The sequence below is a fragment of the Leptosomus discolor genome, chromosome 4, assembly GCF_034619465.1.
Source record: "Leptosomus discolor isolate bLepDis1 chromosome 4, bLepDis1.hap2, whole genome shotgun sequence".
Classification (NCBI taxonomy): domain Eukaryota; kingdom Metazoa; phylum Chordata; class Aves; order Leptosomiformes; family Leptosomidae; genus Leptosomus; species Leptosomus discolor.
In genome coordinates, this window is record NC_141394.1 from 77,048,621 (window position 1) to 77,075,884 (window position 27,264).

Sequence of the window (27,264 nt, forward strand, 5' to 3'; positions counted from 1 at the left end):
ATTTCTTTTGGGCACATTTTTTACGAGCCGCCGGCCCGCCAGACTCATGATTTCGGTCTGTAAGTCAACCTCAAACTCACCGGGGAGTTCACGGAGCCAGCTCACCTGACGCCAGGCTGAATGTTGGGGCACGCCGGGCTCCCCTGACTCTGTTTAAAGCCGCCCCTCGGTGTGCGCTTGTGCAATGCTCGGGGGCAGCGTCCCCCCACGGCCTGACTGGAAGCGAACCCCCTCCTGCCGCTGCCGCCACCTGACTGCGCTGAGTCCCCCCCCGCCGCGCCTTCCCGCCGCCCGGGGCTTTACCTCAGCGCCGACACTACACCCACCCCACCAGCCCTAGCGCAGGCCTCGGCCTGCCGCCTCCCCGGGACCCAGCGGGTGGCGCAGCCCGGCCCCCGAGGGCCAGAGGAGCCGTGCCGGCCCTCTGAGGACTCCTGCGGGCATCGGGCAGCCCGGGAGCCGCCAGCCCCGGCCCGGCCCCGCGTCGGCCTCCACGTCGCCATGGCAACAGCGGCCTCCCTCAGGACCCCGCTCTTAGCTGCCTACCTCCCTGCCTGAGCCGTGACACCTCAGGGATCGCCTCTCCCCATGCTGATCTCCGCACCGCCTGCCCCATGGGCCACCCAACCGACAAGCCTAAAGCCCAACTCCGCCCGGGACCCCCGAAGACACCCCGCACCGCGGGGCACCGGTAACCCGACGCCCTCCTCGGCCTCGGTCCCGAGGGCTGCCCGCTGCGCTGCCTGAGTAATAATCGCTGCCCCTCCCTTCGAGGGCAGAGGGGAAGTCCCCGGCCAAGGTGTCCGCGGTGCTGCCTGTACCGAGCGCCGCTGAGGTCCCCGCCTGCCCGCGGCGCTGCCTGCGCACAACTGCCGCAGCCTGAGGAGACGGGGAAGTTGGGAGCGAGCGGCGCTCCGGGCCGGGCCGGGCTGGGCCGCGCCGGTGGGACGGTGCTGGCGGAGGGCGGCGAGGGTGGGGCGGGCAGGCAGGGGGGTCCGGGCAGAGAGGGGGGCCCGGCGGCGGCGGCGGCGGAGGAGGAGGAGGACGAGGAGGAGCAGCGCGGCCCGGTGCCGGCCGCTATGGACCAGTGCGTGACGGTGGAGCGGGAGCTGGAGAAGGTGCTGCAGAAGTTCTCGGGCTACGGGCAGCTCTGCGAGCGCAGCCTGGAAGAGCTCATCCAGTACGCGGGCGGGCTGCGCCGGGAGATCCTCCAGACCGAGAGTACGTGGAGACACCCCCCCCCCCCCCCCCACTGTTTCCCCCTACCCCTTCCCTGCGGAGACGGAGCCCGGCTCCTTCCTCCGGGGTCAAAAGGCCCAAAAGTTTGGGCCTTTGTGGGCTGGGGGACCCCTCCAGGGAGAACCCCCCCCGCTCCAGCCTTGAGGCTGAACAGCGCTCTGCCGCTCCCGGGGGTACCAGCTCCGCTTTCGGGCCGGCCCCGGGGAGCAGGGAAGGTCTCTGCTGCGGGGTGGGGTGGGGGTGGCTGAGCTGGAGGGTCTCCATGTCCGTCGTGTGTGTCGTCGCGTCCCCACCCCCCCCACCCCCTTTGGAATTGGAGCTTTGTGTGCGTTTCCGACAGGGAAAAGTTAAAGGTAGGAACAGGTATTGTCCCTCCCGGGCCTCGGCTGCCTTCTGTGCGCTGCTGAAGAGGAGGGTTTGTCCCTGATCAGCAGGTACGGCGTGACCCTGGTCAGCCTGTTCGTACCTTCTACGCCTTTATGGTGAGTTACAATGGGGTTAGTCACCCCCAGGGAAAATAAACAGCAGGGCTGCCCTGTTGTGTGTCGTCGTGTCCCCCCCTTTATTTATATATTTATTTTTATTATTTTCTTCTAAGTCACTAAGCTGTTTTTCTTTTGACGTGGCTGGGTTTGGAAGTGTTTAGGGTAAAGGCACTCTTTAGCAGGAAGCAAACAGGGTCTCCTCAGTCTGGTCTGTGTTTTACAGCCGGTGTTGAGCGCTCGCGCAGGCCGGCTGGGTGGCCAGAGCGTGCTGTAAACATGGGACATTTAAACCTTGCGAAATCCCTGACATGGAGGTAGTGCCGTGTTTGTTGGTGGAGTGGGAGGGAATGGTGAGACAGCTGAAGTGATTTACCCAAGGCCGTGCAGGAAGTGAGTGATGGCTCAGGGATTAAAAATGGGAACATGCAGGCTCCTGAGGCCAAATTTGAGACCAAACTGTGCTGTTTCACTGCTTTGCAGAAGCTGCCTTTGTTTGGTTCGGAGAAAAATGTGTTTGCTGTAGTCTTGAACAAATACAGGTGCAAAGCTCACTCACAAGTGCGTATAATTCCAGGAACATAAACACGAGTGTATTGGAGCTGCTGTGTGTACACAGCGATTTCCATAGAGAGCAAACGTGGAACTCTGGTTCTGAGACGTTTAGTTGGGATGGAATAACGTTTGGTCCTTTTGGTGTTGTTTTGAGCTGTGTTTCAGTAAATGTAGTTTGTGCTGTTCGAAACAGTTTGGGCTTGTGCAGTAAGGACAGTCGATAAAATGCGTGTCTTCACAAACTGAGGTGCTGACCTTGCCTGGGAAGCTGCATGGCGTGACCCTTAAGCTTGTATTGATTTCACAGGACTCTGTGGGGCTGTAAAGATTTGTCACTGAGAATCCTGTTGTGGATTCAGAGCTTTTACTGTCTTCATAATAAAATTAAAAGGTTCCAGTGTGCAGTTCCTTCAGGGTCCTCGTTGGGTTTGCCATCCAGACTTGGATTAGGGGTTTTTGGGACGGTCTTGTGAAGGCCCTGGGTGTGTTTTCGCCAAATAAGTGGTGATGCTGTCCCAGCAGGGTATATCCCAAATTGACCTTTCTTTCAGTAAGTACTCTAGAATGAGGCCAGTATGTTATTAGTGCACCCTCAACATTTGGGGGCTCTGTTCAATTTTGGCATCTGAGGCTAAGCAGGCTTCATAGGTGGCAAATTTCTTATTTTTTTATTTAACATGTTCTTATAACTTTCTAATAAGAACAAGTATTTGCAGCTTTTATATACTGTATCCTGAGTATTTTTGAAAATTGATGGAAGTGGAAGCAGCCGTACATCTTAATGTGGAGCTCTGTAACTCTGGGATGTGAACTGGAGAAATGTGCTTGTGTATACAATTTCAAAGGAAAAAAGGAAAAGAAAACCCTCACTGCTGAAGAAGACGAAATTAGTGCTGTAAGACAAGATTAGAGAGCAACGATGTGTGGAAAGGCCTTAAATAGGCGGTAGATATAAAAAGGAAGTGGATGGAGAAAAGCTGTTAGAAGCTGCTTCAACCTCTACGCTGGTTTTCTTTTCCCTGCTCATCCAGTCTCTTAAATTTTCTTGAGCTGCTTTCGTATTTAAACTTAAGCACAGAACAGCCCTATGCTGAGGCGTGTGACTGGGAAGACAAAGTTTGTTTTTCTTCTCTCTTCCCCTAATGTAACTCGCCTCCTGGAGTAGCCAAGGCAGGATTGCGAATTCTTGGATGTTATAAATGTGTCTGGCTGAGTAAACTTGGTGTTGGACTCGACTCCGTGCCTGGTGTCTGCTCGCTAACATATTTTTTTTTTTTTAAATGGTGACTGTATGCACACAAGGCGCTGAGAAGCTGTCAGTCTGTAGTGCTCTGAACGCTGAGTTACTGGTACGACTGTCTGCAGGCTTTCTGCTGCTGATTGATTAGGAATAGCTCATAGCTTAATTAAAGCCGAAGGAGATGGGTGTGGGGGGAAATCTTTTCTCTGATGGCTTTTCCTGTATAGACATTTTCGTTGGTTTCTGCTACAGTGAGTGTTCAGGAGCAATAATTCACTTATATGCTTGGGGTAAAAACAGTTATGCATGTAAGTTGTTTGGGGTTTGGCTTAATGGCTTTTCTTGGGGAAAAAAAAAACCCAAACAACAAACTATGAAGAGAGTGTATTTTAACCTCTCTATTTACTGGGGAATGAGTATTTCCATTTCGCTTCTTGCGTAATCTCTGACTGATCATTTTGTCTTGGCAAAAGTCATGAGACAGTTATTTAAGAGCCTTCATGTGATTTTTTAAATGTCTGTCATAAAAATTAAATAGCAACCAAGAAATAATGATTATGCTTGAAATAATTTTAGGAGCGAAACTTTATTTAATAGCTGAGTGAAATTTTCATTTTTAATTCAGGGTGCATAGAGTCAAGTTAGTGAACCTGCGCTGCAGAGACTGTTTTGATCCTACTGCTCCTCACTCATTTACTAGGAAATATAGAGAGTCCTGTCAGCTGCTTGCCCCGGAGGTGATCGTTAGCTTCATGGGAGGAAAAAAGTTAAAGCTTTTTTTAGTTTCTTAAAAGCTATGGCTGTTGCAAAACTGTTACTAAAGCTTCCTCAGCTGGGGCCCGTGGGGATGGACAGGAGCTATTTACTTTTCTAGAAATGAGCTAGTTTTAGTGGGTAATGACAGAAGGTTTTTCGCTGTTGATGTCAGCAGCAGGGCTGAGAGTTAGGATTCGTGAAGGAAGGTATCTAGGATAAGTGGCTGTTAAATTGTTACCTACCCCCTACGATTACAGCTTTTTTTCTGGATTTCCTTTGCTCTCCTCAGAGGCGTATTGCTACGGGTATGTTGTAAGAGTTGTGCTTTGGTTCTGTTGTTCTCGGGTTGCCCGTCCTGCGGTAGCAGTTCGATGCGCCTGCAGTTTGCTTTCCACGAAATCCCAGAAACTGGACTTTAACGTGCTGCTGAAAGCAAAGGCATGTCAAAATATGAAAGGAGAAAGGAACAAACTTTATGGGAAACGTGGTTGCTTTTTAAAATCTTTCTTCTGAAGAGATATTTTGGGGTTTTTGTTTTTTCACATGGAGGGTTTGCATCCAGAATGTTAGGGAAGCATTTCTGGGCTGCTCTCCCACTTAAATTAGACTTCCCATGCAGTTGAAGGCTGCTCAGTCTGTGTCCCTAAAGGAAAAATTCTTCGTGTAGAATGAACTTTGAGGAAAGGGAGACCTTCAGGAGTAAGACTGGAGAAGAGTCTCCTTGTAATTTGAAATCAAAAGCTGGAAGAAAGGACTGGAGTAAAGCACAAGAAGAATGTAGGTTTTTTCCAACTAAAGCTGCTGAGTTGTGTTCGAGTTGAGGCACGAAGAACGTGAACTAAGTGCAGTGATGTGGCCAGGGGCTTGTAAACCTTTCATATTTATTATTTTGCCCACAGAGTGGGTCATACAGCGTTGCACGTGTTGGTTGGACAGCAGTTTCAAAATGTCACAGTTTCTAGAGAATAAATCTTGCAACAAGAAAGTGTGGATCTGGTGTTCAGTCGGGTCCCTTATGGTCTGTGTCTCGTCCCTCAAGGAGAACTTGAGGCTGGTTGGCTGAACTCTTCCGAGCTGTTTCCGCGAGTCGGGAAGCAAAACTTTCGTACAGCTGAAATGCAAACAGAGTCGGATAGGAGTGGCTTGTGGGGCAAGAACAAATTGGGCCCCGGCTAACCTGAATCTTGCTTTCACCTTGTTGAAGTTAAACGTGGTGTTCTGACGAATCTTCAGGGAACCATCTAAAAGCAAACTGATCCTGTAGTAGGTTCAGTAGTGTCCTGTTATGTCCTGTGAGGTTTGTGGATTGGCGTGTTTCTCCGAGATGTGTTTATCTACTGTGACTGAGACACTTGAGATCTTTACATTAATTTTTTAAACTGTTGCACTTGTTTGGTGTCACTGTGCACCTGACTGGATTCCTAATTCCATGGGTGAGCCATGTGCTGTGCATCTCCCTGGATTCAAACTGATCTTTCTTTGCAAATACTCTCCAGTTTACATTTCTTTCTTTTAATACCGTTTCTTGGTTTTATATGTTGTTGCATATTGAGAGATTTAATATTATCATTTTTTTGTAACAAAGTAATTTTGCTCTCTTTTGTCTAGATCAAGATGGAGACTTGTCAGGGACAATTTCACTTGTTATGACACAGTGTTGTAAAAGAATAAAAGACACAGTTCAAAAACTGGCCTCCGATCATAAAGACATTCACAGCAGCGTATCCCGAGTTGGAAAAGCCATTGATAAGGTACTTATATTGTGGTTTGATTGTATTATCACATATGTTCTGTGGTGTGTACTCTGCTTGACAAAATTTGGGTTTACTAGAGTTGGACTTAATTAAATCTTCCTGTCAACTACAGAAGCACAGGCTTGGGCAGAGGCAAGACAGTGGGGCGTACAGTACTTGCTTCAGAACTTGTTATGTACAGAGTATTCCTTCTGGGACAGCTCAAATTTCTTAATTTCTGAGAGGTTGGGGTTTGGCTGTATAGCTATTGCTGGACTTAGTATATGTTGTATCAGTTTAGCAAAATGTTTGCTTCAATATCTGTCTCAATGAGAAATAGTTTTTCAATACTTATATGTGTATATATATATTGCATTTCTAGTTAATTGTCAGTAGCAAGTAACTCAAAAGTGGCATTTTGTTCTGGAAGGCAGTGTAAAAGCAGATTTTTTTTTAAGGTGGGCACTTTGTACATATTTCAGGTGTGTTGTTGGTTCTTAGGGCTTAATTTTATAACACACAGTGTTCTCAATGGGGATAGATTCAGCTTCTCATAGTGTCCATGTCTGTGCCATAACCAACAGTGAGGTAGGGCAGCTTGTCTTTGAAGCTTTGCATATGAGAGATTCTTATGTGAATTCCAGGTTCAAGAATAACTGGGATCTGAATACATTTTTGTAGGTAGCTATTAACAAATCTTTGAGATGATACTCTTCTGTTTGTGGTAAGTGGTGCTCTACGTATACTTTCAGGCCGTGCTTTACTTCTGTGTAAAGTAGTTCTGTATGCAAGGAATCTTGTACTTGCGGTTTTGGACATTCTTATGTGATAGTTTCATATCAGAACATGATTATGGTGGTAGGCTTTAAACATTAGGTTTGAGGTGCACCTTATAGTCTTACTGAGGAAGACACTAGTAAATGAGTCTTTTCATCTGGACAAAGACGTTGCAGCATTACAGAATACTCATTCATCCTTTGGAGTCTCATTTAAACTTCGTTAGTAAAGATAATCTGTTAAAGTGTAATTGAACTGTAGTGTGATGAAGAAACAAAGTGCATAATGCTGCATTAGTGGGCAGAATGTCTGTGCAACTGCTAGATTTTTTTTTTTTTTTGCTTATATCTATGAATGACCATCATGGAGAGCTCAAACTTTGTACTAATAGCTTTAATCCAAGCGTCACTGTTATCCAAAGCTTAAGGACGCATCTGTCTCTAATCCGTGCTGCTGTATCTAAACCAATTAACTAGAGTAAAATTCCATCCTTATTACTGGCTTGAAGCCTGAAATAAATCTATGTAATCTTGTCCTAAGTTTGGAACTTTCCTATTCTGCTTTAGCAAGTGAACTTTGTACAAATAAGCTTTTAGGTTTGGCCATACCATTTTCATTTAAATACTCTGAGGTAGAGCAGCCCTCGGTCATATATAGAAGGTGTGAATATTCAATGGAAATGGGTTATAGTATTTCTTAGAAGCCAAAGAAAACAACAGTTACAAGCTTAATAAAGTTTAGATGTGAGTCTAATCTCCAGATCGCTGTTTCAGTTGTCAGGTGCATCGTTTCTCCAGTGTTTCTGTCCTGCTGTTAAGTTTAGCTATGATTTTTATATGAAAAAGGATAGTTGTAAATAAAAGCATTTTTTTAAATTTCAAATGTGTGGTTTTGTAAAATAGTGGAAAGGATACCGATAATCTGCTCTGTGCCTGTTGAGTGCCAGAAGGGCTGTTCCAGTGAGGTGTTCAAAAATGAGCTCAACTTGCTGTATTCGCTATACCCATTCCTCTGGATTGGCGATCCTGCTTAGTGTCTGCGGTGTTTACATCCAAAGACTAGAAGCAGTGGGAACCACGTGAGTCCCCAGTCCTGCTCGTAACGAAGGACGTTTTTTTGTGAAGTTCAGAGCAGATTGTCTCCTTAAACGTGAACTTTCTGTTTGACTTCGTATTTTAATGCAAGTAGTTTGAATTTTGTTAGTTTTCACTGACTGTAGTACCTTAAGGGAACTACTTTGAAACGTAGGCTTGGCCTGTTTGCCAGATGAATACATGTAATGTTTAAATCCAGGTGGAATTTAATGCTTCTCTGGTCATGACATTTGAAGGAAATCTTCCATACGTACTTAATGCGATTTCCCTGTGCTGCTAGAAAATATGCTTGAAACCTGCCAGGAAAGTCTTTGCTGGCATCCGAGTCCCACAACCTATTGAAATTGCCCTCCCCCCATTCCTTCACCGTAATATACTTAAGCTTAAACCAATAGAAGTAATTAAGTGTAATTGATGTAGTGAATTGGTTCTCAACACATTCTGGGCGAAATACTAGGGCTTCCTAAATGAAATGCTCATTAGAATTTAAAGCAGCACAGCCCTTGCCTCGGTTCATGAGATTTGGGTTTTGTTTCTGTCACGTGTAAATCCTCATTTATTTTATAACATCTCTAGAACACTGCTGATGGTCTCTCTAGCTGAGTATGCTCAGGCACAGATAAATGTAACTCATTATTTCATTGCCTAATTTGAGATTGGGAAACATGCTAATACCGGTACCAGTTGTATGTGACACATCCAAGTGGTGGCTGTTGTTACATGTAGAATCAATAACTTCCTACTTAACAAGCCTGGACTTTGAAAGAACTTGCTGAATTATCTACTCACAGCAAATTTCAGGTTACATTTCTTTTTTCCAGTGTTGAGGCCGGGTTATACCTATATGTAAAGTCGGTGTTTAAGTTAGGGCAGTTATCACTTATGAACTTGGACAGGACCTAGATTTGTCTGCCTGCGGAGTTTGCTCTGAGAACAGAAGCTCCTAAGCATTTAAAAAATGAAGTTCAAATTTGGCATCAAGTCTGAACCGTGTTAAAATCTGAAATGGCAAAACTTTGTGTGCTGGTTTTTAGTGAGCAGTTCCTGGAAAGCTTAACAAGCTAGGCCTTTTTTTGTGGCAGTTCTACATGGATTACATGCTTGTGATCCATGAAGGGTTACCCTTCCTTCCCAGGAGTATTTTCTCCTTTGAAAGGAAATGGTTGCATCCAGTTTTTTCTTTATTGTACTAGCCTTGGCTCTGCTTCCAGAACTCATCATGTCACTGTTGTTTGCAAGTTGTTATCAGGTAGCTCATTCATCAGTCTCCCTGTAAATCAATCACTCTTCTGGAATGATTTGAATTCATCTCAAAGCATGTTTGATGGGGCTACTAAATGTTTTCCCTCTAGCAGCAATCTGTCTGAGTAGTGGTTAAATGGCTTCGTTCAGGAAAGTAAGCAGAGTAAATGTTAGCGCCTTCCATTTTTGCCCTGAATTTTAGGTCTGTTTTTAAAGGGCTGACATTTTAATACGGTCTTTGTTTTGGGAAAGCAAACTTGTAAGGAAATTAGTGTTTGTTTCATGTGAAAACTTGCATACAAACAAACTAAAAACCTTTACTGAGCATCATTTAATGATGTTGCTGTGAAGATAATGGCTAGGTAAGCGCAGAGGCTTTGCAAGTCAAGCTTCATCTTATGAACCAACAAACTGAACAGGCAAGGTAAACAAATGTATTTTATTTGTATTTTGGGTCAGAATTCAAATGGAGGAGCGCACCAAGAAATCTCAGCTGAGAAACTGAGGAATAAAACTGTCCTTAATCATCATCCTTCTTCGTATCATGTTGTTACTAATAACACGGAAGGTTGTATGTTGGTTAAAATGGTCCCTCTTGTGTGTGTGTCTTGAAGTCCTTCATGCATTTCAGCTATTATCAGTAATGTGCTTTACATTGTATCATTGATATATTTAGCACATAATATTCTATGTTTTAGCCCTCGGCTTACTAGTTAGGTCCTTAAAAAAACGCTTGTTTCTCAGGAATATTAACCGATACTCTTCAAAGCTTAAAACCTGAAAAGCACAAATTAACCTCTCTGGAGTTTGTAACTTAAGGAATTTATTTCAGCTTTTGAAATCGTATTAAACCACACATGCTATCACTTAGCATACTGCTGGCATTTGGAAAACAAAACTAAGATGTGTAGTCACCAGCGTATCATGTGTGCATGACAGTTATGAAATATGTAAGCCAAAGGCAAGCAGTAATTTCTTCTGACATGTGACAGTCACTCACTGTAATATGTGCAGTCAGTTCTTGAAGCTCCTCAGGACCCAGAGGAGGCAGAGCTGTGGAATCCCACATATAATAAAGACCTCAGAAATTTAAAAAAAAAAAAAGTTATTGAAACGAGAACTGGTCAAGACCGGATTGATCAGAGAATGGATGAGGGGGAGAAAAAAATTGAGGTCCTCGGGTTGTGTGCTGTGACTTGAATCTACAGCACATCTAGGTTAATATGAGTCATTGTTACCAGTTTTTACGGGATTTTAAAATTAAACTTAATTAATGATGGGGTTTTGAAAAGGTTCTCAAGGCTCACAGGTTTGTTGTTTCAGAGCAAAATGTGGATTTTGTGAAGGAACTGAGGTAAGTGCTCTACCACCTCTGCTCCCAAGCAACGACAAGGATGTGCATAGGTTCAGCTCTGATGATTGGTAACTGCCCAGAAGAATAGTTTCTTCTTAGGGGATTATATATTCAGGAGGACTTGAAAGTGCGTGAAAAATAATTTGGTCGGTTATTTTTAGATTACTGATGATCCCTCCTCCCCCTCCTGAAACCTAAGTAACTAAAGAAAGCACGTGTGTTCTTGCTGCTGCCTCTGGTATTTCATTCATGCACTGCTGGTGGATTGGTGTTACCTGCTAGTGGTGTTGGACAGTGATGCCTGAATCAGCAATGGTGGTGAACCTCAAAGGCAGCAAAGGGCTGGCACAAATAAGAACAGTAGTGTTGAGTCTTCGAGATGATGAAGTTTTCTTTTGAAGATACAGTTTAAAGATGAGCAGCATGACAGGGAGCTTACAGGTTAAGACACCCAAAATGTTGTTAAATGTGAGATGTGAATCACTGGCAATAATTTAAATGCTCGTCTTGCTTCCACCATCTCTGAAAGATGGAAGAGATGATTTGCTAGCCTAAGGTTCATCTGACACTGACAGTTTGCTAAAAGACCTGAAGGGAGTGGTGGGTCTAAGGCCACGCGTGCAGGGATGAGAAGGCTGCCCCTTTCTCACAATGACAGAGCAGCATCAAAGGAGATGTGGAGGTGGCAGAGGAAGGAGATGAGTGAGTGGCAAATCAAAGAAGTTGCATTATGAAGGTGAGCTGGGCAGAGTACTGGAAGAGGACTCGTACCCCCTTCGTGTTGTTTGCTTGGCCTGCTTTGACAGAAGCATGTGTTTGTGCCAGGTCAGCGTCCCCATATTGTGCAGGGCTGTCACAAAGCTGCAGCTGAAGTACTGCTATTTTCACTAAACTTCTGATTTCTGAAGTTCCTTCTTGGAAAAGAGCCGTAGTTACCAGGTCGGGCACCGACTCCTAGGCTCTCTTTTGCAAGAGGTTTGTTTTAGGCAACGGGCAAGGATTTTAATTCAAATTAACCTGCCTGCTCTGATCATAAAACATGTTAGCAGTTAAAATTCTGGTTTATATCTTGGATTAGAATGAGCGTTGCTCTCCTGCTGCCAAGAGGCGCAGTGCCAAGTGTTGCTGAAGAGTCACAGTGACAATATTTTTGCTTATTCCTGGAATATGTCCGTAGGCCACTGGCCTAAAAATACACGGCAGTAGGATCATCGGGGTTAAATCTGTAAAAGATCTCTCAGATCTTCAAAGCTCATCCTGTTGCTGGGATGTTGAGGTCTTCAGAGAGTTGAATTTCATTGTTGTTTGGGGGTGGGGAGAAGTGACGTTTTCCTTTTTCAGCGTTGTCTACCCCCCCCCAGCTATGTAAAAAATTCTTGAGTTAAAGCTTTTACTTCTAATTTGGTGCTATAGTGACAGTGATGCATTGGTAACGCTATTTTGATTCTCATGTAGGCGATTTTGTTTTCTGTTCTCTATGCATTTTTGGTTTTCACATATGGAAGAAGCCTTTTCTGCAGATACTTCCTTTAAAAACCCATCATGGTCTGGAAACCCCTTTATTAGTTAACTAGATTTCAAATTTGCTAGCTAGACTGGTAATTTGTCAGGTAATTCCTTATAGTGAATAATATTCAGACTTGAAACGTGCAAGCCAAAGGATTTCTCCTTCTGTACACAGAAGATAATAAAGCAGCTGACAGACACATTTCACTTTGAACAGGAGGTAGTTGAGGGCCAGCTGAGTAATAGGCAGAAAGCATCAGGGTGGAGACATAGGTGTCCTGCGTAGTCAGAAATTATGTGGGGCGATTTGTTCCAGCCTATTAACTGTTAATTTGTACTTTTCAGAATTTTGACTCTGACATCAGCAGCGTGGGGATAGATGGGTGCTGGCAGGCTGACAGCCAGCGGATCCTCAACGAGGTGATGGTGGAGCACTTCTTCCGGCAGGGAATGTTGGACGTAGCCGAGGAACTTTGTCAGGTAACGATAAGTGTGGATGTTGACTGTTGGTGACCGTGGAAAATGATGCTTTGTGTTACTCTCCTTATTTGAATATTCCAGGTGAATATTTAAACGGTCAGAAAATCAGCAGTTTAATCCTGTTAGTTCTTATGCTTTAACTGAGAACTGCCTTCACTGGTTTGTTTTTTGTTGTTTTTTTTTTTTCCCCAGGAATCTGGCCTATCAATAGATCAAAGTCAAAAAGAACCATTTGTGGAGTTAAATCGAATACTGGAAGCATTAAAAGTTAGAGTTTTGAGACCTGCGCTAGAGTGAGTCTACTCAGGTTTTTTTTCTCCTTTTTTTTTTTTTTTGGAATGCTTTTAACAAATCTTTAGTTTTTCATTTTAAATGGTGTCTTTAGTAAATTTTGATGTCTCCCCGTTTGTCCTTTGAGAGGTCTAGTTGCTGAGTGAACCCCTTCCTTCTTTCATCCCCTTGGTGTCCCTCCCCATGGGCAGCGCTTAACTAAGGCGCTCTCTCATAAATTAAGGATTGACTTGAATAATTTGTGATGCTGATTTAAAGTTTCAGGCAGAAACACCACTTGGAGAAACAGTTGTCTGCCATGATGGTACTTGTAGAGAATCATTCGTGAACCGTATTTTAAAAGGTCCATTTGTGAAGGACACCAGGACTTATTAAAGGTGTTGGGTACCACCAAGTCTTTTTGGCTTCACCAAGCCTTTGGGGTGAGCAGAACTTGACTTGGGATCAAAGCTCTCACTTTTCCTTGAGTCACTCTCCCGTTCCAGATAAGGGGCTACAGGATGGGAAGAGGGAGTGAAAGGGTAGGTGTGTACTTTGCAGGCTGCTGCTGCCAGGTAGGTGCTGATCAATGCTGCTGGGAGCCTGGACTGACAGGGAGATCTGTTAGTGAGCTTTCTTCTGGACCAAACGGTTCAGTTGGTGCAAGTGAGTGGATCATGCTGAACGCTCAGACGAAAACCAAGTCTGGGAGTATCTGAGGTCTATTAATCAGCCTTAGACCAGGATATTTTCTTAACCTTAGTAGACTTTACAACCATTAGACATATAAGCTGATGCTAAAAGTGAGGAGGGAAAAGTGATGCAGTGTCTCGTGGGCCACTGTTTTATGGTTTACAATAGCGGATACATAGCTGCACAGTGCCATTTCAGATTACTTTAAAAATAAGAAAACCCCAAATGAACCCTTGGCCTGCTTTTTTTTTTTTTCCTATGAGAGCTTTAGTAAGCTTAGGTTGGTCTCAGAAGTAATGGAAAAAACCCCATCCACCCAACCAAAAAACCCTAAACCAACTTTGAAGTGACCTTTTAAAAATAGTAACAATGAAACCAAAGCAAATACAAAATTTCTGTGTTTCATTCCAGAGCATAATTCATATACTTAAGATACCTTTTCTGCATTATCCAGTTAAGTACACTTTTGTACTAACATTTTCTTTTGCCTGTGACATGAACCGACACAGGTATGGCAATTCAGAGCTTACTGGCATCTAAACTAAGTGCAGGGATACTCTGATATTCAAACCGTGGTGTTCAAAAACTAAAACCTGGATTGTGCTTCTGGGTCATGCAAAGTTTGACCTAAATAGTTGGTCTTTGAATATAGTTATACAGGTGGAAAGCTCAGGTGATTTATTGCTGTTGAATTGGGTACTTGAAGGGAAGCAACACTGAAATGCCTAGTGTTACAACTGAAACAGGGTTTACTGTCAGCTACACTACCTATTTCTTGTAGTTCAAATAGTAACATAGCTGTTGTGAAGGATACCCTGAGGAGTAGTAACTTGCTGTTATGTCCATTCACTTGAAGTCACTAAACTCATTTTAGCACCGGTTGGCTAGGCCTTATGCCTTCCTCCTTGCTATGTAGTTGTGTCTTGTAGACCCTGCAATGTGTTAAATATTTTTCAGACAAAGGAGGAGGAATGGTCGTTCTTCAAAGGAACTCTTTGTTCTGAAGGCAGTTGAATGGACGGAGAATAGGGTGCATTGTCAGCACAGTTTGTATGCTGGTCTCCCTCCCCCACCCTGTCTCATCTCTGTTTATAATGTTTATTCTGTTTAAACCCTTCAGTTCAAAAGCAATCTGCTTCTCTTTGCTGCTGGGCACAGAGGGTCCCTATTTGTTGTGATGCTTGTGTAAAAACCATGATTGTTAGTGAGGGTGATCGAAATGTGACAAAACTAAACAGTTCAGGAGGTAACCGATGTCTTAAACCCAGTTATTCTGCAGAACTGGCGAAGGTATTTCCCAGCGGATATATTTGTTCAGGAGGAGGGATAGAAACCACTCCTGGAAGGGCGACCTCTGTGTGAGAGGAGCTTGGAGGGGTTGGCATCGTGCTCTTTGGGCAGAAAGCTAATAAATGGCTAAAACTGGCATCAGTAAATCCAGCTTCAGGGGTGCATAAAAGCAGTCCCAAACTGACCCATTCTAGGGTTAGGCTCCTGCCACTGGTGTTGAAGCAGAAAGCAGGTGTTGCACAGGGATAGGGACAGTATCATGAACGAGGAAGGGGAGTATAGCAGGGTTTACCCGTGCAAAATTGCAGAAGGTCGGGATGAAAGCAATAAGCAGTCTCTCTGTCTCTGCCAGAGCTCTGCAGTTGGTGCTCGGCTTAACTCGGTGTTGGAAACAAAGCAAGCACGGGTGGCTCCTGGTCGCTGCCATCAAAAGGGAGTTATCTGATTAATGACTCTTCAAAAAGACTTTCAAAGCCCTGCTGTAGTGATAGAGAGAAGGTAGTATTCGTATCTGATTTAAAAAAAACCCAAAACCAAACAGAAAAAGACCCTAACTGTAGTTTTTTCAGATTTGCTTACTAATAAAATGCCAACACTTAAAAATACCACACTTCAGAACTAAATGCAGTATGACTGGCCTTTTTTTGTGAGGTGTGCAACTTTGTCGATGTCCAGTGTGGCCCTGCACCCTAAGCCATGGGATCCCCATACCTCTGCAGGATCCCATTAATTTCCAGGGACTTTTCTCATTGTAATTTGGTGATGGGGGAGGGAAATCCATAGGTTCTTCCTGGGCAGATTCTGGCCCTTCTGAGCCCAGGTGAGTCTCCACGTGAAGGTGTGGTGAGAGTGACTTGCAGGTTCAAGGTTTTTGACTGTAATCTCTTGGGGAAGAGATACTGTCTTCCCTTCTGTCTGTAAAGCAGCAAGGTGCAGAGATCCTGGTATTTGCCGGGACCTTTGAGGTATGGTTTAAACTTCATTTAATTTTTGCTAGGCTTTATGAAATTCATTTTAACTAAATCCTGTGTGGAAGCTAGAAGAGAGCTCTGTGTACCTGTGGTTTGAACAGTATACGGTAAACTTTAAAAAATTCATATGGATTTGTCTCAGAAGTGAAAACACTCTGAAAGTATCATTTTGAGAGGAGGTAGGAAGAAAGGTGTTATGTTTACTAATGGTTTTGGACCGTGGTAGAGAGTATGTGTGTTGAATGTTTTAAACTTCACTTGCTGTTTTTTTGTCTTTCTATTGGAAATAGGAACAGCACGTCCTAGACCAAACACCTCAGGCCTTGCTTCTGTGGCTGCTTTCTTCTGATACAAATCTGTACTGCCACTCAAAGAGCTAAAAATGGAAAGCCTGCCTAAAAGCTAATTTGGAAAATAGACTCGATCTCGGCAAGATGAAGTACCGTGTCATGTGGTTGCAGATATTGGCAGGGAGAGGATGGAGGCTCTTTTGATGCAGTACAGATTAATATCTCATTAATGGGACTGTGGACTAGTCTTATTGTTTATTGATAATAGTTTTTTGTCATTCAGCTGCTTATTGGTCTATGGTTGTTAACTTCAGGTTCTTGTTTTCTTAGTTGGGAGTGAGCTTTATTGCCACTATACCCCGTTTAAACCATGGACAGTGATCATTAAAAAAACCAAAACAAACCCCCACAACGCCCCCCCCCCCCCCCCCCCCAAAAAAAACCAACCCAAAAGCACCAAACCCCATGGTTAGTGAATGTGCCCTCCCCTCCTGGTGGAGGTTACAGTGTTGACAGTCTTCTGAGGCTGCTCATCTGAAACTGCTTGAAATTAGGGACAGTAAGGCTTATCCTTAGTTCAAAGGCTTGTCCTTAGTTCAAAGGCTACGTGTTTCACCCTTTCCCACAGGAAGGTTACTGCTTGCATTCCAAAGCCTTGCCAGTAAAGTCGAACTGCTGATACTTTCACCACAACAGATCGAAAGCAGGTACTTGCTCATTAATGCTACATCTTAATGCAGAAGGCTGACTTGCATTGAAAGCTTTACCGGTGCTGTAAGAACGACAGAACCACAGAGTGTCAGGGGTTGGAAGGGACCTCGAAAGATCATCCAGTCCAACCCCCCTGCCAGAGCAGGACCCCCTAGAGTAGGTCACACAGGAACGTGTCCAGGCGGGTTGTGAAAGAATGCTTAAAGTTCTTATTTTAGTACTGGTTGAAGAGAACAGAAGCCTCACATAGCCCTTCCTTTTAAGGAATGGAGACTACCTCACTTCCTTGCTGAAAAGTGAAAAGCTCTTGGCTTAATGGGGCCCCCACAGTGAAAACAGTACAACTAATTAACACTAATGAGAAACAGATACACTGAAGAACATTGAAACTTGAAGTTCTTAACAGAAAGACTGGATTGATTTAGGCCTTTAGATTGAGTTAAGAAAAAAAAAAAAGAAACACAAAAAAAAGCCCAAGAAAGGGATGGATAAAATCTAAAGAATACAATAACTTTTTATAAAATGCTTTGAAAATTCAAGTTCACTTTACTTGGGGTGTGTTTAGAAATTCTTCCACGTTATTTGGGAGCCAAACATTAGTGTTGTCATGGTGAATGAGACCCAGAAAGTGAGAAATGTTTTTGTTGTCCAAGTTAAAAATAACACAGAAGGCAAAGTTTAAGCAGGGTAAAGTGTGATACTTAAACTGATTTCCCTTCCCCCCCTATCCCCCATTGTAAGGTCTTGATAATGTCTATCTTCGAGGCCCTCACAGACGCACTTCCCCTCTCCAAGGCAACGTAGGCATGCATATAAACATAGCAGCTTAGAGGGAATGTTTGGTGAAGGAAAAAGGTGGAAAATACGTGCTTGAAAGGCTTGGTGAAACTTGTTTGGCGTGCAGCTGAAGACTATCTGTAATTGTTAAGATTCAGAGTGGTATTAACCCAAATACAATGGATTCTAGCTATTTCTGCTTTGTATTGTGCCTGATTCAGTCTTGCCTTCCAGCCACTGAGTATTGAATTTTGCAGAGGTTAACCTGTCCAGCAGCACCACAAGTCCCACCGTTCACGTGTTGTGCGCCCTGTGTAGCTCTGTTACTTGTAAAGGGTTGTTTCTGTGCTCTGTGTAGACTCATAGAAGTTCAGGGAACAGTCATGTCCTCCTTGAAATAGCGGTTGATAATTGTAATAATTTCAATATGGTGTAGGCTGACACTTAATTACTCTTGTGTCATGTCCCATTGTACCTCCTCGTTTCTTCTAGGTGGGCGGTATCCAACAGAGAAATGCTTATGGCACAGAATAGTTCATTGGAATTTAAACTACACAGATTATATTTCATTAGTTTATTGATGGGTGGAACGGCAAATCAAAGAGAAGCACTTCAGTATGCGAAAAACTTCCAGCCATTCGCCCTAAATCATCAGAAAGGTAAGTTTTGGGTCACATTAAAGAGATTTAAAGCACTTGGATGTGGCACCTCATAGCAAAACATAAATCACGTTCCAAATTGTGTTTTACTGAGTTATTTTTGTTGTGTTAGAGGCTTCATAATTTTGTATTTAACATGTATAACCTGAATCCTTACAATTTGAATTAAGTCCTCTTATTTTTTTTTTGATTTTAAAACAGGGCACAAAATTGTATTTTACTATGTCTGCACATTTGCTTAAATTTAAGGTTTTTGACTCTTTAAATAACATGTAGATTACCTCTAGAATAGGCCAGCTGCCAGGGTAAAGCGTTAAAATGGCACAGAAGTGTTCTTGGAATAGTCATCTGCTGTTTTCTGCTGCGTGGGGTAATAACAAAGAGAAAGGAAACTTTTGAAAAATGGGGAATATGTGAGCTAAGTGAAAATGAATCCAGTAAAGCCTGATTTTTAGCGTACTGTGTGTGTCAGCTTACAAAAACTAACCCTGTTTGAAGGAAATTAATAGGCAGCATGCTGTGCTTGTAGAGGGGCAGATGACCCCCCTCAGTCTGTCCATAGAGGACGGGAGCTCTTGTAGCTGTAGCTGCCTGTTCTGCGATGGCTGTAGCTGTGTTTTGTAGAGGCGGGGATGCGTATGGCTGCTTTGGTGTAACTGCCTGTTTTCTGTGTAAAAGCTAAGACTGTAGACATTTTATTCCTAGCATAAAATAACGAGCTATTCCTGGCCCCTCACAGATATTCAGGTTCTGATGGGCAGCCTGGTGTATCTGCGGCAAGGGATAGAGAACTCTCCCTACGTTCATCTGTTAGATGCCAACCAGTGGGCGGACATCTGTGACATCTTTACAAGAGATGCCTGTGCTCTTCTGGGTCTCTCCGTTGAATCACCTCTGAGTGTTAGGTATGCTGGTTTTCACTTGCTTTTAAGACCAGGTACATAATGTTTTGGTTTCTAGTTCTTGTTGAGGACAAAAGAAACGGTTTTTTAGATGTGGTCTCGTCTAGCTTGTGTTAAATAAAGAGTATGGTTAGAATTAGCTCTAACAAGATTTGCAAAGATTAGAAATCGGAGGTTCCCGTGTGCTGTGCTTTACCCTGCACCTTTGCAGCTCAGGAGGAAGCACCCATGGATGGCATTTGGCTTCTGTAGTTTAGACAGCAGTGTGAAAGCTGAGGATGACAATCAGCCAGTTGTTGCCACAGCAAACGTGTGAAAACAGTCCCTGCTGTTTAACTGCAAAAATATCCCAAAACTGTGACCATGATTCTGCCAGCATTTGATCCTCTTGGTTTCTAATCCACACGTTACTTTACCTGTCTTCTCCTTCGGAGAAAGCTGAAGAGGTATGTTGTGATTTCAGCTGCTAAAATTTCCAAATTGTTTGCTGGACCTCATTTGCAAAGAGGAAAGAGGCACTTTCAAGCTCAGCAGCTAATCTGACAAAATGCAAATCTGTAGGAGGCTGTTGGAAATGTGAAGAAAACCCAACCTAATCTCCTTCTAGCTTCTCTGAAGATAAAACAGATTAGCTGCTATTTAGCCTTTGGATGTCAGTTCCCCTGAGATACTTGCCTGATGTTCTCATTTTCATTTCAGACATAAAATAGAAAATAAATTATGTGTATCTTTCTGGGCTAGATTTGGTACTTAGCAGAAGCTTTACTACCTCTTGTTTGGTTTTGTTTTCCTTTTTTTTTTTTTACTGTTTATGTATTACTATTATTAGACTTCTGTGCTTAGTTTAGAGCTGTTAAAATGGCCAAGCCTTCTGCTGCTTCTGTTTGCACCTCTCACAAAGTACAACAAAAGCAACAAAGGGAGCACTTTCAGATTAATTCTTTCTACAAATAAATGTTACGAGTTTCACTTTGAGGGTTTTATAGGTGTCTAAAACTTCTATCTCTGGTTTTTGGTTTTCATCTTTTTCCTCTTTCAGTCAAATTAACAGCAATCCTTTACATTTTAATTGCTCGTGCACTGATGCTGTAACGTGATTTTCAGTGCAAATGGCCAAGAGATTGTCAGTGAAGTGGAAAATCCCCGTTATTGATGTTTGGATTGGTTGGACGCTTGCTTTGTGCCTGGTGTGACATCGATTGCTCTGAAACGTATTTACTGCATAGGTAGTATTGATACCCTTGTCATAAACAGGACTGTTCTAAACTGGCGTGACCTTTGAGTGCTGCAGATCCCTTAGAAATGAGACCAGCTTGAAGTTAAATCCCTGCCATAAAACGCTTTCTAGAACATTAGTAGCAGTCACTTTTTTTAAGGCTGGTTGGTTTCTCCGATATTTTTTCTAATCCTGTATGGGCCTCGTGGTCTGAGTTACTGCGTGGAGTCAGTGGGAAAATTTGTACTAAGGAGGCCGTGGTTCAGGGTCTTGAAGGGCTACAGGACACCATTTGAATTTACTATTTGAGTTGTTGTATTCTTAAAGGGCTTCTCCAGAGATGTTTTCGTACAGGACCATTAAAGCAGTAATGCTTTTATTTCTACAAACACTATTTGCCTAAACCTTTCACAGGTTGACACAAGTTACACTCAGGGCTGAAATATCTAAAAACCAAAGTGTAAGGATTGAAATGGTCAGGTGGAGGTGAAGGATATGATTTTTTTTTTTTTTTTTTTTAAACTTGGGCAAGAGATCCGTAGGTTTCAGGCACATCCCTCCCAAGTAAACTAGCCAGAATGTTCCTGCAGAAGCATAAAAAAGAAGTATCCAGAGGGGCAGAGAGGAGGGGAAAGTTGTGACTTCTGTAGACAATAAAATTTGCACAAATAGTAAAATAATCTGTCAAAGAACAAGAGCAGGCTGATACCAAGGTCAAATCCTGTTTCTATTGCTGCTGATTTGCAGGCCTATAGTACTGTCGTTAGACTTAAATCCACCAAAGCATCTGTTAATTTGTGGAAATTCAATGCCGGGCTTTCTTTTGTAGCATAGTGGGATATTTCAAAATGATGTGGTAAGTTCTGTTAATGGGTAATTCCCAGAGCAGGCTGAACTGTTGCGACACTGACTTCAGTCAGTTGTACGCTGCCATTCTTGTTACAGGCTGTGGTTTCCTTCCTTTGCTTGCCTGCCTGTTTTTTTTTCTACATTTGTTTTCTTGGTTTAAGGTGAAGGTGGAAAGACATGTTTCTTTACGTGGTAATTACATATAATTAAAGGATTATGGGTTGTGCGTCCGTGTAGGTTAGGCAGAAACTCTTAGGCTGCAGGTACTCTTCCATAGTTGAGCAACTACCTGTGTGAGGACATGTTGTCTTCCTCCTGTACAGCTCAAAATCAAAGCAGGTGGTATAGGAAGTCAATTTACTACAAGACTCAGAGCAGGGATTAAGTGTTGTTTTCGGGCCAGAATGTAGTACATGAGGGCCCTAGCCTAAGATGCTCAGTATAACCGATACCCTGCCCCAAACCTCTTGCTTGTTATACTTGAAGGAAGCTTAGAAGTACAGACAAGAACTGAATGAAGTAGTTCAACACTCTTGTGTCCCAGTTAAGCTTTAAGGTAAAAATACAAAAAGTGCTGGTTTCCTAACAGACACTGTATGTTAACGTTTCCTTTTTTCTGCAGTTTTTCAGCAGGTTGTGTAGCATTACCAGCTCTAATTAATATCAAGGCAGTTATTGAACAAAGGCAGTGCACGGGTGTTTGGAACCAGAAGGATGAACTACCGGTGAGTTGGTGCTGAGCTGTCCCAGGCAGATTCCTCATAGCGAATGCTGGTTTCAGGTTCCTTTGGTGCTGAGTATCTGTGCCGCTGCCTCCAGCAGCTCTGGGGCTCGGGGCTTCCTGCTGTACAGACCTGGGGGTCTCTGTCCCAGGCCAATGGATGTACCTGCTGGTTTCCCGTTTGTAGATTCAACCGGTAGTGAGGCTGAGTGTGAATCGCAGACACCCACCCACACCCACCCCCACACACAGAGGACACCGATACGACCGGCTGCACAGGCTGCCACAGACATGACGCTGCCTTCGGCAGCACCCACACGCGGGACTTGCATAAACATCAGTACAGACAGCCGAGATCTCCTCGTCCTCTTTGGCTGGTAAAGATTGACATTCGCTGGCGGAAGCACACACCCACCGCTCCAGATTCACAAGCAAACGAGGGGTTCACGGACCCTCAAATACTACTGTGGCCCTCACGGCCCCTTTATACCCCTTTCTGGTCGTTCCTCCCCAGTCCCTTTCCCCTGCGCGTTCCTCCTGCAGTTTGTACAGTTCTACCGCCCCCCCTCTCCTCTCAGACCCTCAGGTTTGCATTCTTCCTGTTGCGGTTTCTTGATGACTTACCAATTAGTGTGACTGACAAGGTTGTTTCTTGTTACTGTCTCCATTATGTTTGTCTGTCAGGTTGTATCTCTCAACTTTGTTCGTTGCTCCCCCCTTCACTACTTGTCCTCTTTTGCATTGAAAGGGTCTTTGATCAAATGACCTTGACAAAACAGATGCTCTCACCTTCCACTTAGCCTCACGCTGGACGTATGAGATGTTTGTGTATGACTGGAAAGGAAATGCATCCAACTGAGAAATATCAGCGTCCTCTAGCTAAGCCTGAGCTCTGTCCACAGGTTGCTTTGCACTGACTGTTTTATCAGGCAGGGAGGAGATGAGAGAACTAGTGCTACGTCTGGGGACACTGGAACTGAATTGGGATCCAGTGCACTATGCTTCGAGCACAACTCCTTCCTATCAGTTGAAGTGAAGTTCAGTTGTTATGAAACCCCAGTTTCCCTTTATAGCTCTTACCAGGTGTGTGCAGCTCTCCAGTGGCCTGCTCCTGATTTGGAAAGAAAACCTATTTAGTGCAAACTGGGCATGAACCGAGTTAGCCTCTGGCGGTAACTGGAAGAGATTGATTTCTGGCGTAAGGACGTGTGGTGGATTTCTCCCAGCTATGTTTTCTGTTACACTGGGAGTGTGACCTCCAAGTGTGACAGATTCATGCCCTGCCGTCCAGACAGGAGTGATTAGCTGGGGAGCGTTTGGGAAAAGATTGCTGTCGGATGCAGATCAGGTAATAGCATTTTCTAAACCTAAGGCTCTCCAACATGTACTGCTAAGGGCATGGGAAGACTTATTTTCATCGTGCAAAGACAGCGGTTAAATAGTGTGAAAAGGTTATAGTGTCAGCTTTTGTTGAAGGTTAAACCTGACAGAAGTGAGGACTGGTCAGAACCAGGAGCTTTGGGTACAGAAGCTGTGATTTTTGCAGTTCTCAATCGATTCCTGAAGTCACAGTCCTGTTCTTCTCTGCGAGATGTCCCTTTCTGAAATCATTTCAACCTGATGGCAAGAGTTGTGCTGTACCAGTGTCTTCTGTGTTGGTATTGAAAAGAAATGGTTCTGATACACTTCATTGCTGACATGGCTTGTAGGTGTTGGGAGGGTCTTTCGAGAAGCTGTAGAACATTAACATAAGAAATCCAAGGGATTTTCTCTTTTCTCCCCGCCCCCATTAAGTGAGATCTGTCTTCTAAACCACTTTGGAAATCACCAGCTAGGAAATACAGAAAGTCTTGTTGGGTCATCAGCTCAGTTTTCCTGCCAGGGCATACATCTGCGCTAAAGTATGCACTTGTCCCTTGGCAGAATGCTCTGCTTTGTTGGGGATGGGGGGAAGTGACATAAATCACCTTTTTAAGATCACAATTAAGTACTTTTGGCTGGGAAATCGTCAGGCATCTGCACAATGGATTCTGCTGCCTTCACTGCTGAATTGTGAAATCTGCTAAGTAAGGGCCATGACCTAGAGGGATAATTGCCTGGAAATGTAGTTTCCCCAAGATAAATGGTTATGTTAATTTCTTTCACAGATTGAAGTGGACCTCGGAAAAAAGTGCTGGTATCATTCAATATTTGCCTGTCCCATTCTTCGTCAGCAAACAACAGATAATAATCCACCTATGAAATTAGTCTGTGGTCATATTATATCGAGAGATGCTTTGAATAAAATGTTTAATGGCAGCAAGTAAGTACCACTCTTTTATTTCAAGCGATGTAGAGGCACGGACAACTCTTAAGACTAGAATACTGTGTTTTGAGAAAACAGAGTCCATAATGACGTTAATTGGTGGAAGCCTGTTAATCTTAGAGAATGACTTAAAAGCCAGGTCAGCCAGGTTGATGCGCTGGAGAAAAGTGTAATAAACCCTCTGATGTTGTAGAAAGTGGGATTATGTGAAGGAATGCAATGAGCAGAGTCGTTTTCCAAGCTGTAAGCACCATTGTGTTGTCTTAAATTCAAAATGGAGGCTTTTACACACGCAGTTTTTTGTTGGAAGCAGGGTTAGTAATGCATGAAGCATGCCTTAGAAAATAAAATTAAATCCCTGGGGAAGTATGACTTAGTAATTGAGCAGGTAGTTGAATTATCACTGTGGAAATACTCCTTCTGAGATACCAGTGGGGTGCCTACAGGCTTTTGGGAAGGAGGAAATGGGAGAGAGAGCGTGAGCTAAACGGATTTCCTTGAGGAAGAACCAGTGGTAATTTGGATTGAATATATGCAGCTTCTGTGGAGGCTGTCAGCTTAATTTAGAGCTGTAAGTTGTTCTGCAAAATCCAGTGTGAAAATGAGTGATGCTGTGAATGAAGATGTCAAGTGATGTTTGCATTCTTTCCCCTGTTAGAAAAGCCTGAAGGTATCCCTTCATGGGTGACTTTGGCCATTTTAAGCCAGTAAACTCGCTGCTGCGTTGTTCCTGTCCCTGATCACTCATTTCTGATGCTTCCATCGGTCAGCTCTAGTGACAGCACAGCTCTGGTAATATTAACTTGGGGAGAGGTGGAAGGCCCAGACTTCGAGATGGGGAAAAAAACGGATCAATGCTAGAAGAAATACTGTAAGCAGGTGAAATTGTGTCAGTGGAGACCTCAGCAGGGAGGCCAGGCTGACCTCTTGAGTCGTAGCCTGCAGGAGCTGATCTATGTGGGTTTGTAAAATCACAGCATTTTGGGAGCCAGGCAGGAAAACGCACTGGATGCTGAGGAAGTCAAAGTGAAAGCTACCAGCCTACTTAAAATGACTAAAATGCTATAAACTAATCCAAAAGTCGAAATAATAGATTAATCGTGAAGAGCAATTTCTTAGTATTTAGTAATTCCAGGGAGGTGTGGGTGAAAGGTGGGAAAGAATATAATCAGAAGCAGCAGCTTGATAAGGTCTCTCTCAGCTAAAGATGACTTTTAATGGAGCCAAGTAAAACCTCGTGGCTTAAGAGTACATTTGTTTCATGCTACAGGGGAAAAGAGGAGGGAGTATCGCTGCAAACCCGGTACCTTTAATGCTCAGTTGCCACAATTCTAACACGTTGTCTTTGTCCCCAGATTAAAATGCCCCTATTGTCCGATGGAACAGAGCCCTGGAGATGCCAAACAGATATTTTTCTGAAGAGAAATTTCGTTATGGAGTTTGTAAGTGACACTCTGGATTTCAGGCGCATTTCAGGAGAATTAAAACACGCTCGTTCCGTTTTATGCAGCAGACTGAGGACTCCTGTGTTTGTATAAGCTAATGCTACAGAAACTTTGCCAACATTTAGTATATACATACCAAGTGGAAATGCTACAGAAATATTATTACCATAGGGCTTTACTATACTCTTGGTCTCCATACCTGATCAAGTTACTACACCAGCAGTTGTCATTCAATGCAGGTTTTTGTACTTAATTATATGGTGACTTTTTACTTTTTAAAAGCCGAAATTGATCACCCCCATTTGTTTAATATTCTTCCTGCTATTATTCTATCATTCTATTGATAACTGTCACCTTAGAGAATGTTTGTGGAAAAAGTTTTATTTCCTGTAATGTGTACATAATTAAAGGTAAATACTTCAGAAAAAAAAAAGTTTGATAAATTGAATAGTGGTTATAAAACTAATTTGTATTTTTTTCGCTGAAAAAGCTGTGATATATTCTGAGTTTTTCTTTCAAACATTTTTTCAACTTTTACATAGAATTCAAAGTAAATGTGCATATATATAAAGTATATAAAATATATAGCCCCAAGGGGCTCCCTGTTAAAATCCATCACTAATTTATAAGGGTGATGTGTGGCTAAATTACTACTGGAGCAGAGAGGGAACAGGAAATCCTGTTCCTTCGGTTTCACAATCGAGAAGTGTTTGTGTAAGAGAACATTCAATAAATTCTGAAGTGGAAATGCTTTTAGTCGATGACATTTGCTCTCTGGCCTTTGTAGTCATGTTCTTTGAACTTTGTATTCAGGATTAGGCTATAAATGTCATGTTGCTGTATAGTTTAATAGTCATTATAGTGTGCTATTTATAAACAGTTATCAAAACCAAATAAATTGTAGAAGTATTCATTGTTAAATGGGGGAAAAGCATGTTCTGATGCAATCGACTGATCACGACCCTGCACTTGGCAGAACTGGGCCCTACATCATCCATTAGGAGGTAGCAAATTTTCTGTAGCTTGAGAACACTTTGCTTCTAGCCTTGTTTTTGTAGTAGACTATTACTGCCATTGCCACTTTTTCTGCTAAATTTGTCATATTGTTGACTAGGTAAATTTGTACTCATCGACAAGACGTAGATCATGGCAGTTAAATCTTTTCTAGTGTGCATATATTTGTATTTATTGCACTGTCCTACAGTAGGGCGAGCAGCCATAAGGCATGCAAAGCTACATGTAAAATTATATTTCTGTATTGTGTAGTTAAAAAAAAACCCCAGGCTTTTATGGTTGAATACTGACACACTGGTTGAATGCACTAGCACAATGCACTACAGCGAAGACCGTCTTTGAGAAATCTACACCTTTTGAGTTTGTCTGTCACCTGACTTGAGAGACTGAGTTGGACTCTTATCGGAGCAGTGACAATGGACATCCCTAAAGAGACCTTAAGAGGAGCAAGTCAAGGCACACAAATTTTAAACTTTAAAATGTGTTTGATACATGTGAAAAATGCAGGTGTGTGATTTTTTCTGCAAAACTTACGTTGTATTCACACTGAGTTCAAAACAACTGCGTTACCAAGTGGTAAAATCAACAATAAACGGGTGAGGATATTATTTTCCATGTAGGTTTCCTAGTCGTGCTGAAATTGCTTTTAATCTTTTCTTTTGAGTTTAAGTTCTTAAACCTTTGCGTTTATCT

The 27,264-nt window shown here is 43.2% G+C and overlaps 1 protein-coding gene across 1 annotated transcript; it reads left to right on the forward strand.

Moving 5' to 3' along the window:
- The first annotated feature begins 1,066 nt into the window (after positions 1–1,066).
- RMND5A (required for meiotic nuclear division 5 homolog A) lies at positions 1,067–27,186 on the forward strand. The gene is made up of 9 exons (XM_086464232.1): positions 1,067–1,221; positions 5,881–6,023; positions 12,324–12,458; positions 12,651–12,751; positions 17,953–18,119; positions 18,859–19,024; positions 21,709–21,811; positions 23,955–24,109; positions 25,468–27,186. Exons 1-9 carry the CDS (start codon positions 1,080–1,082, stop codon positions 25,529–25,531), a joined length of 1,176 nt encoding a protein of 391 aa, XP_086320358.1. The 5' UTR covers positions 1,067–1,079; the 3' UTR covers positions 25,532–27,186.
- The last annotated feature ends 78 nt before the right edge of the window (positions 27,187–27,264 follow it).

Coding starts and splice junctions, on each gene's coding strand:
- RMND5A (XM_086464232.1), top strand. CDS start 1,080: ATGGACCAGTGCGTGACGGTGGAGCGGGAGCTGGAGAAGGTGCTGCAG. Junction 6,024..12,323: donor TTGGAAAAGCCATTGATAAG/GTACTTATATTG, acceptor TGTACTTTTCAG/AATTTTGACTCTGACATCAG. Junction 12,459..12,650: donor TAGCCGAGGAACTTTGTCAG/GTAACGATAAGT, acceptor TTTTTTCCCCAG/GAATCTGGCCTATCAATAGA.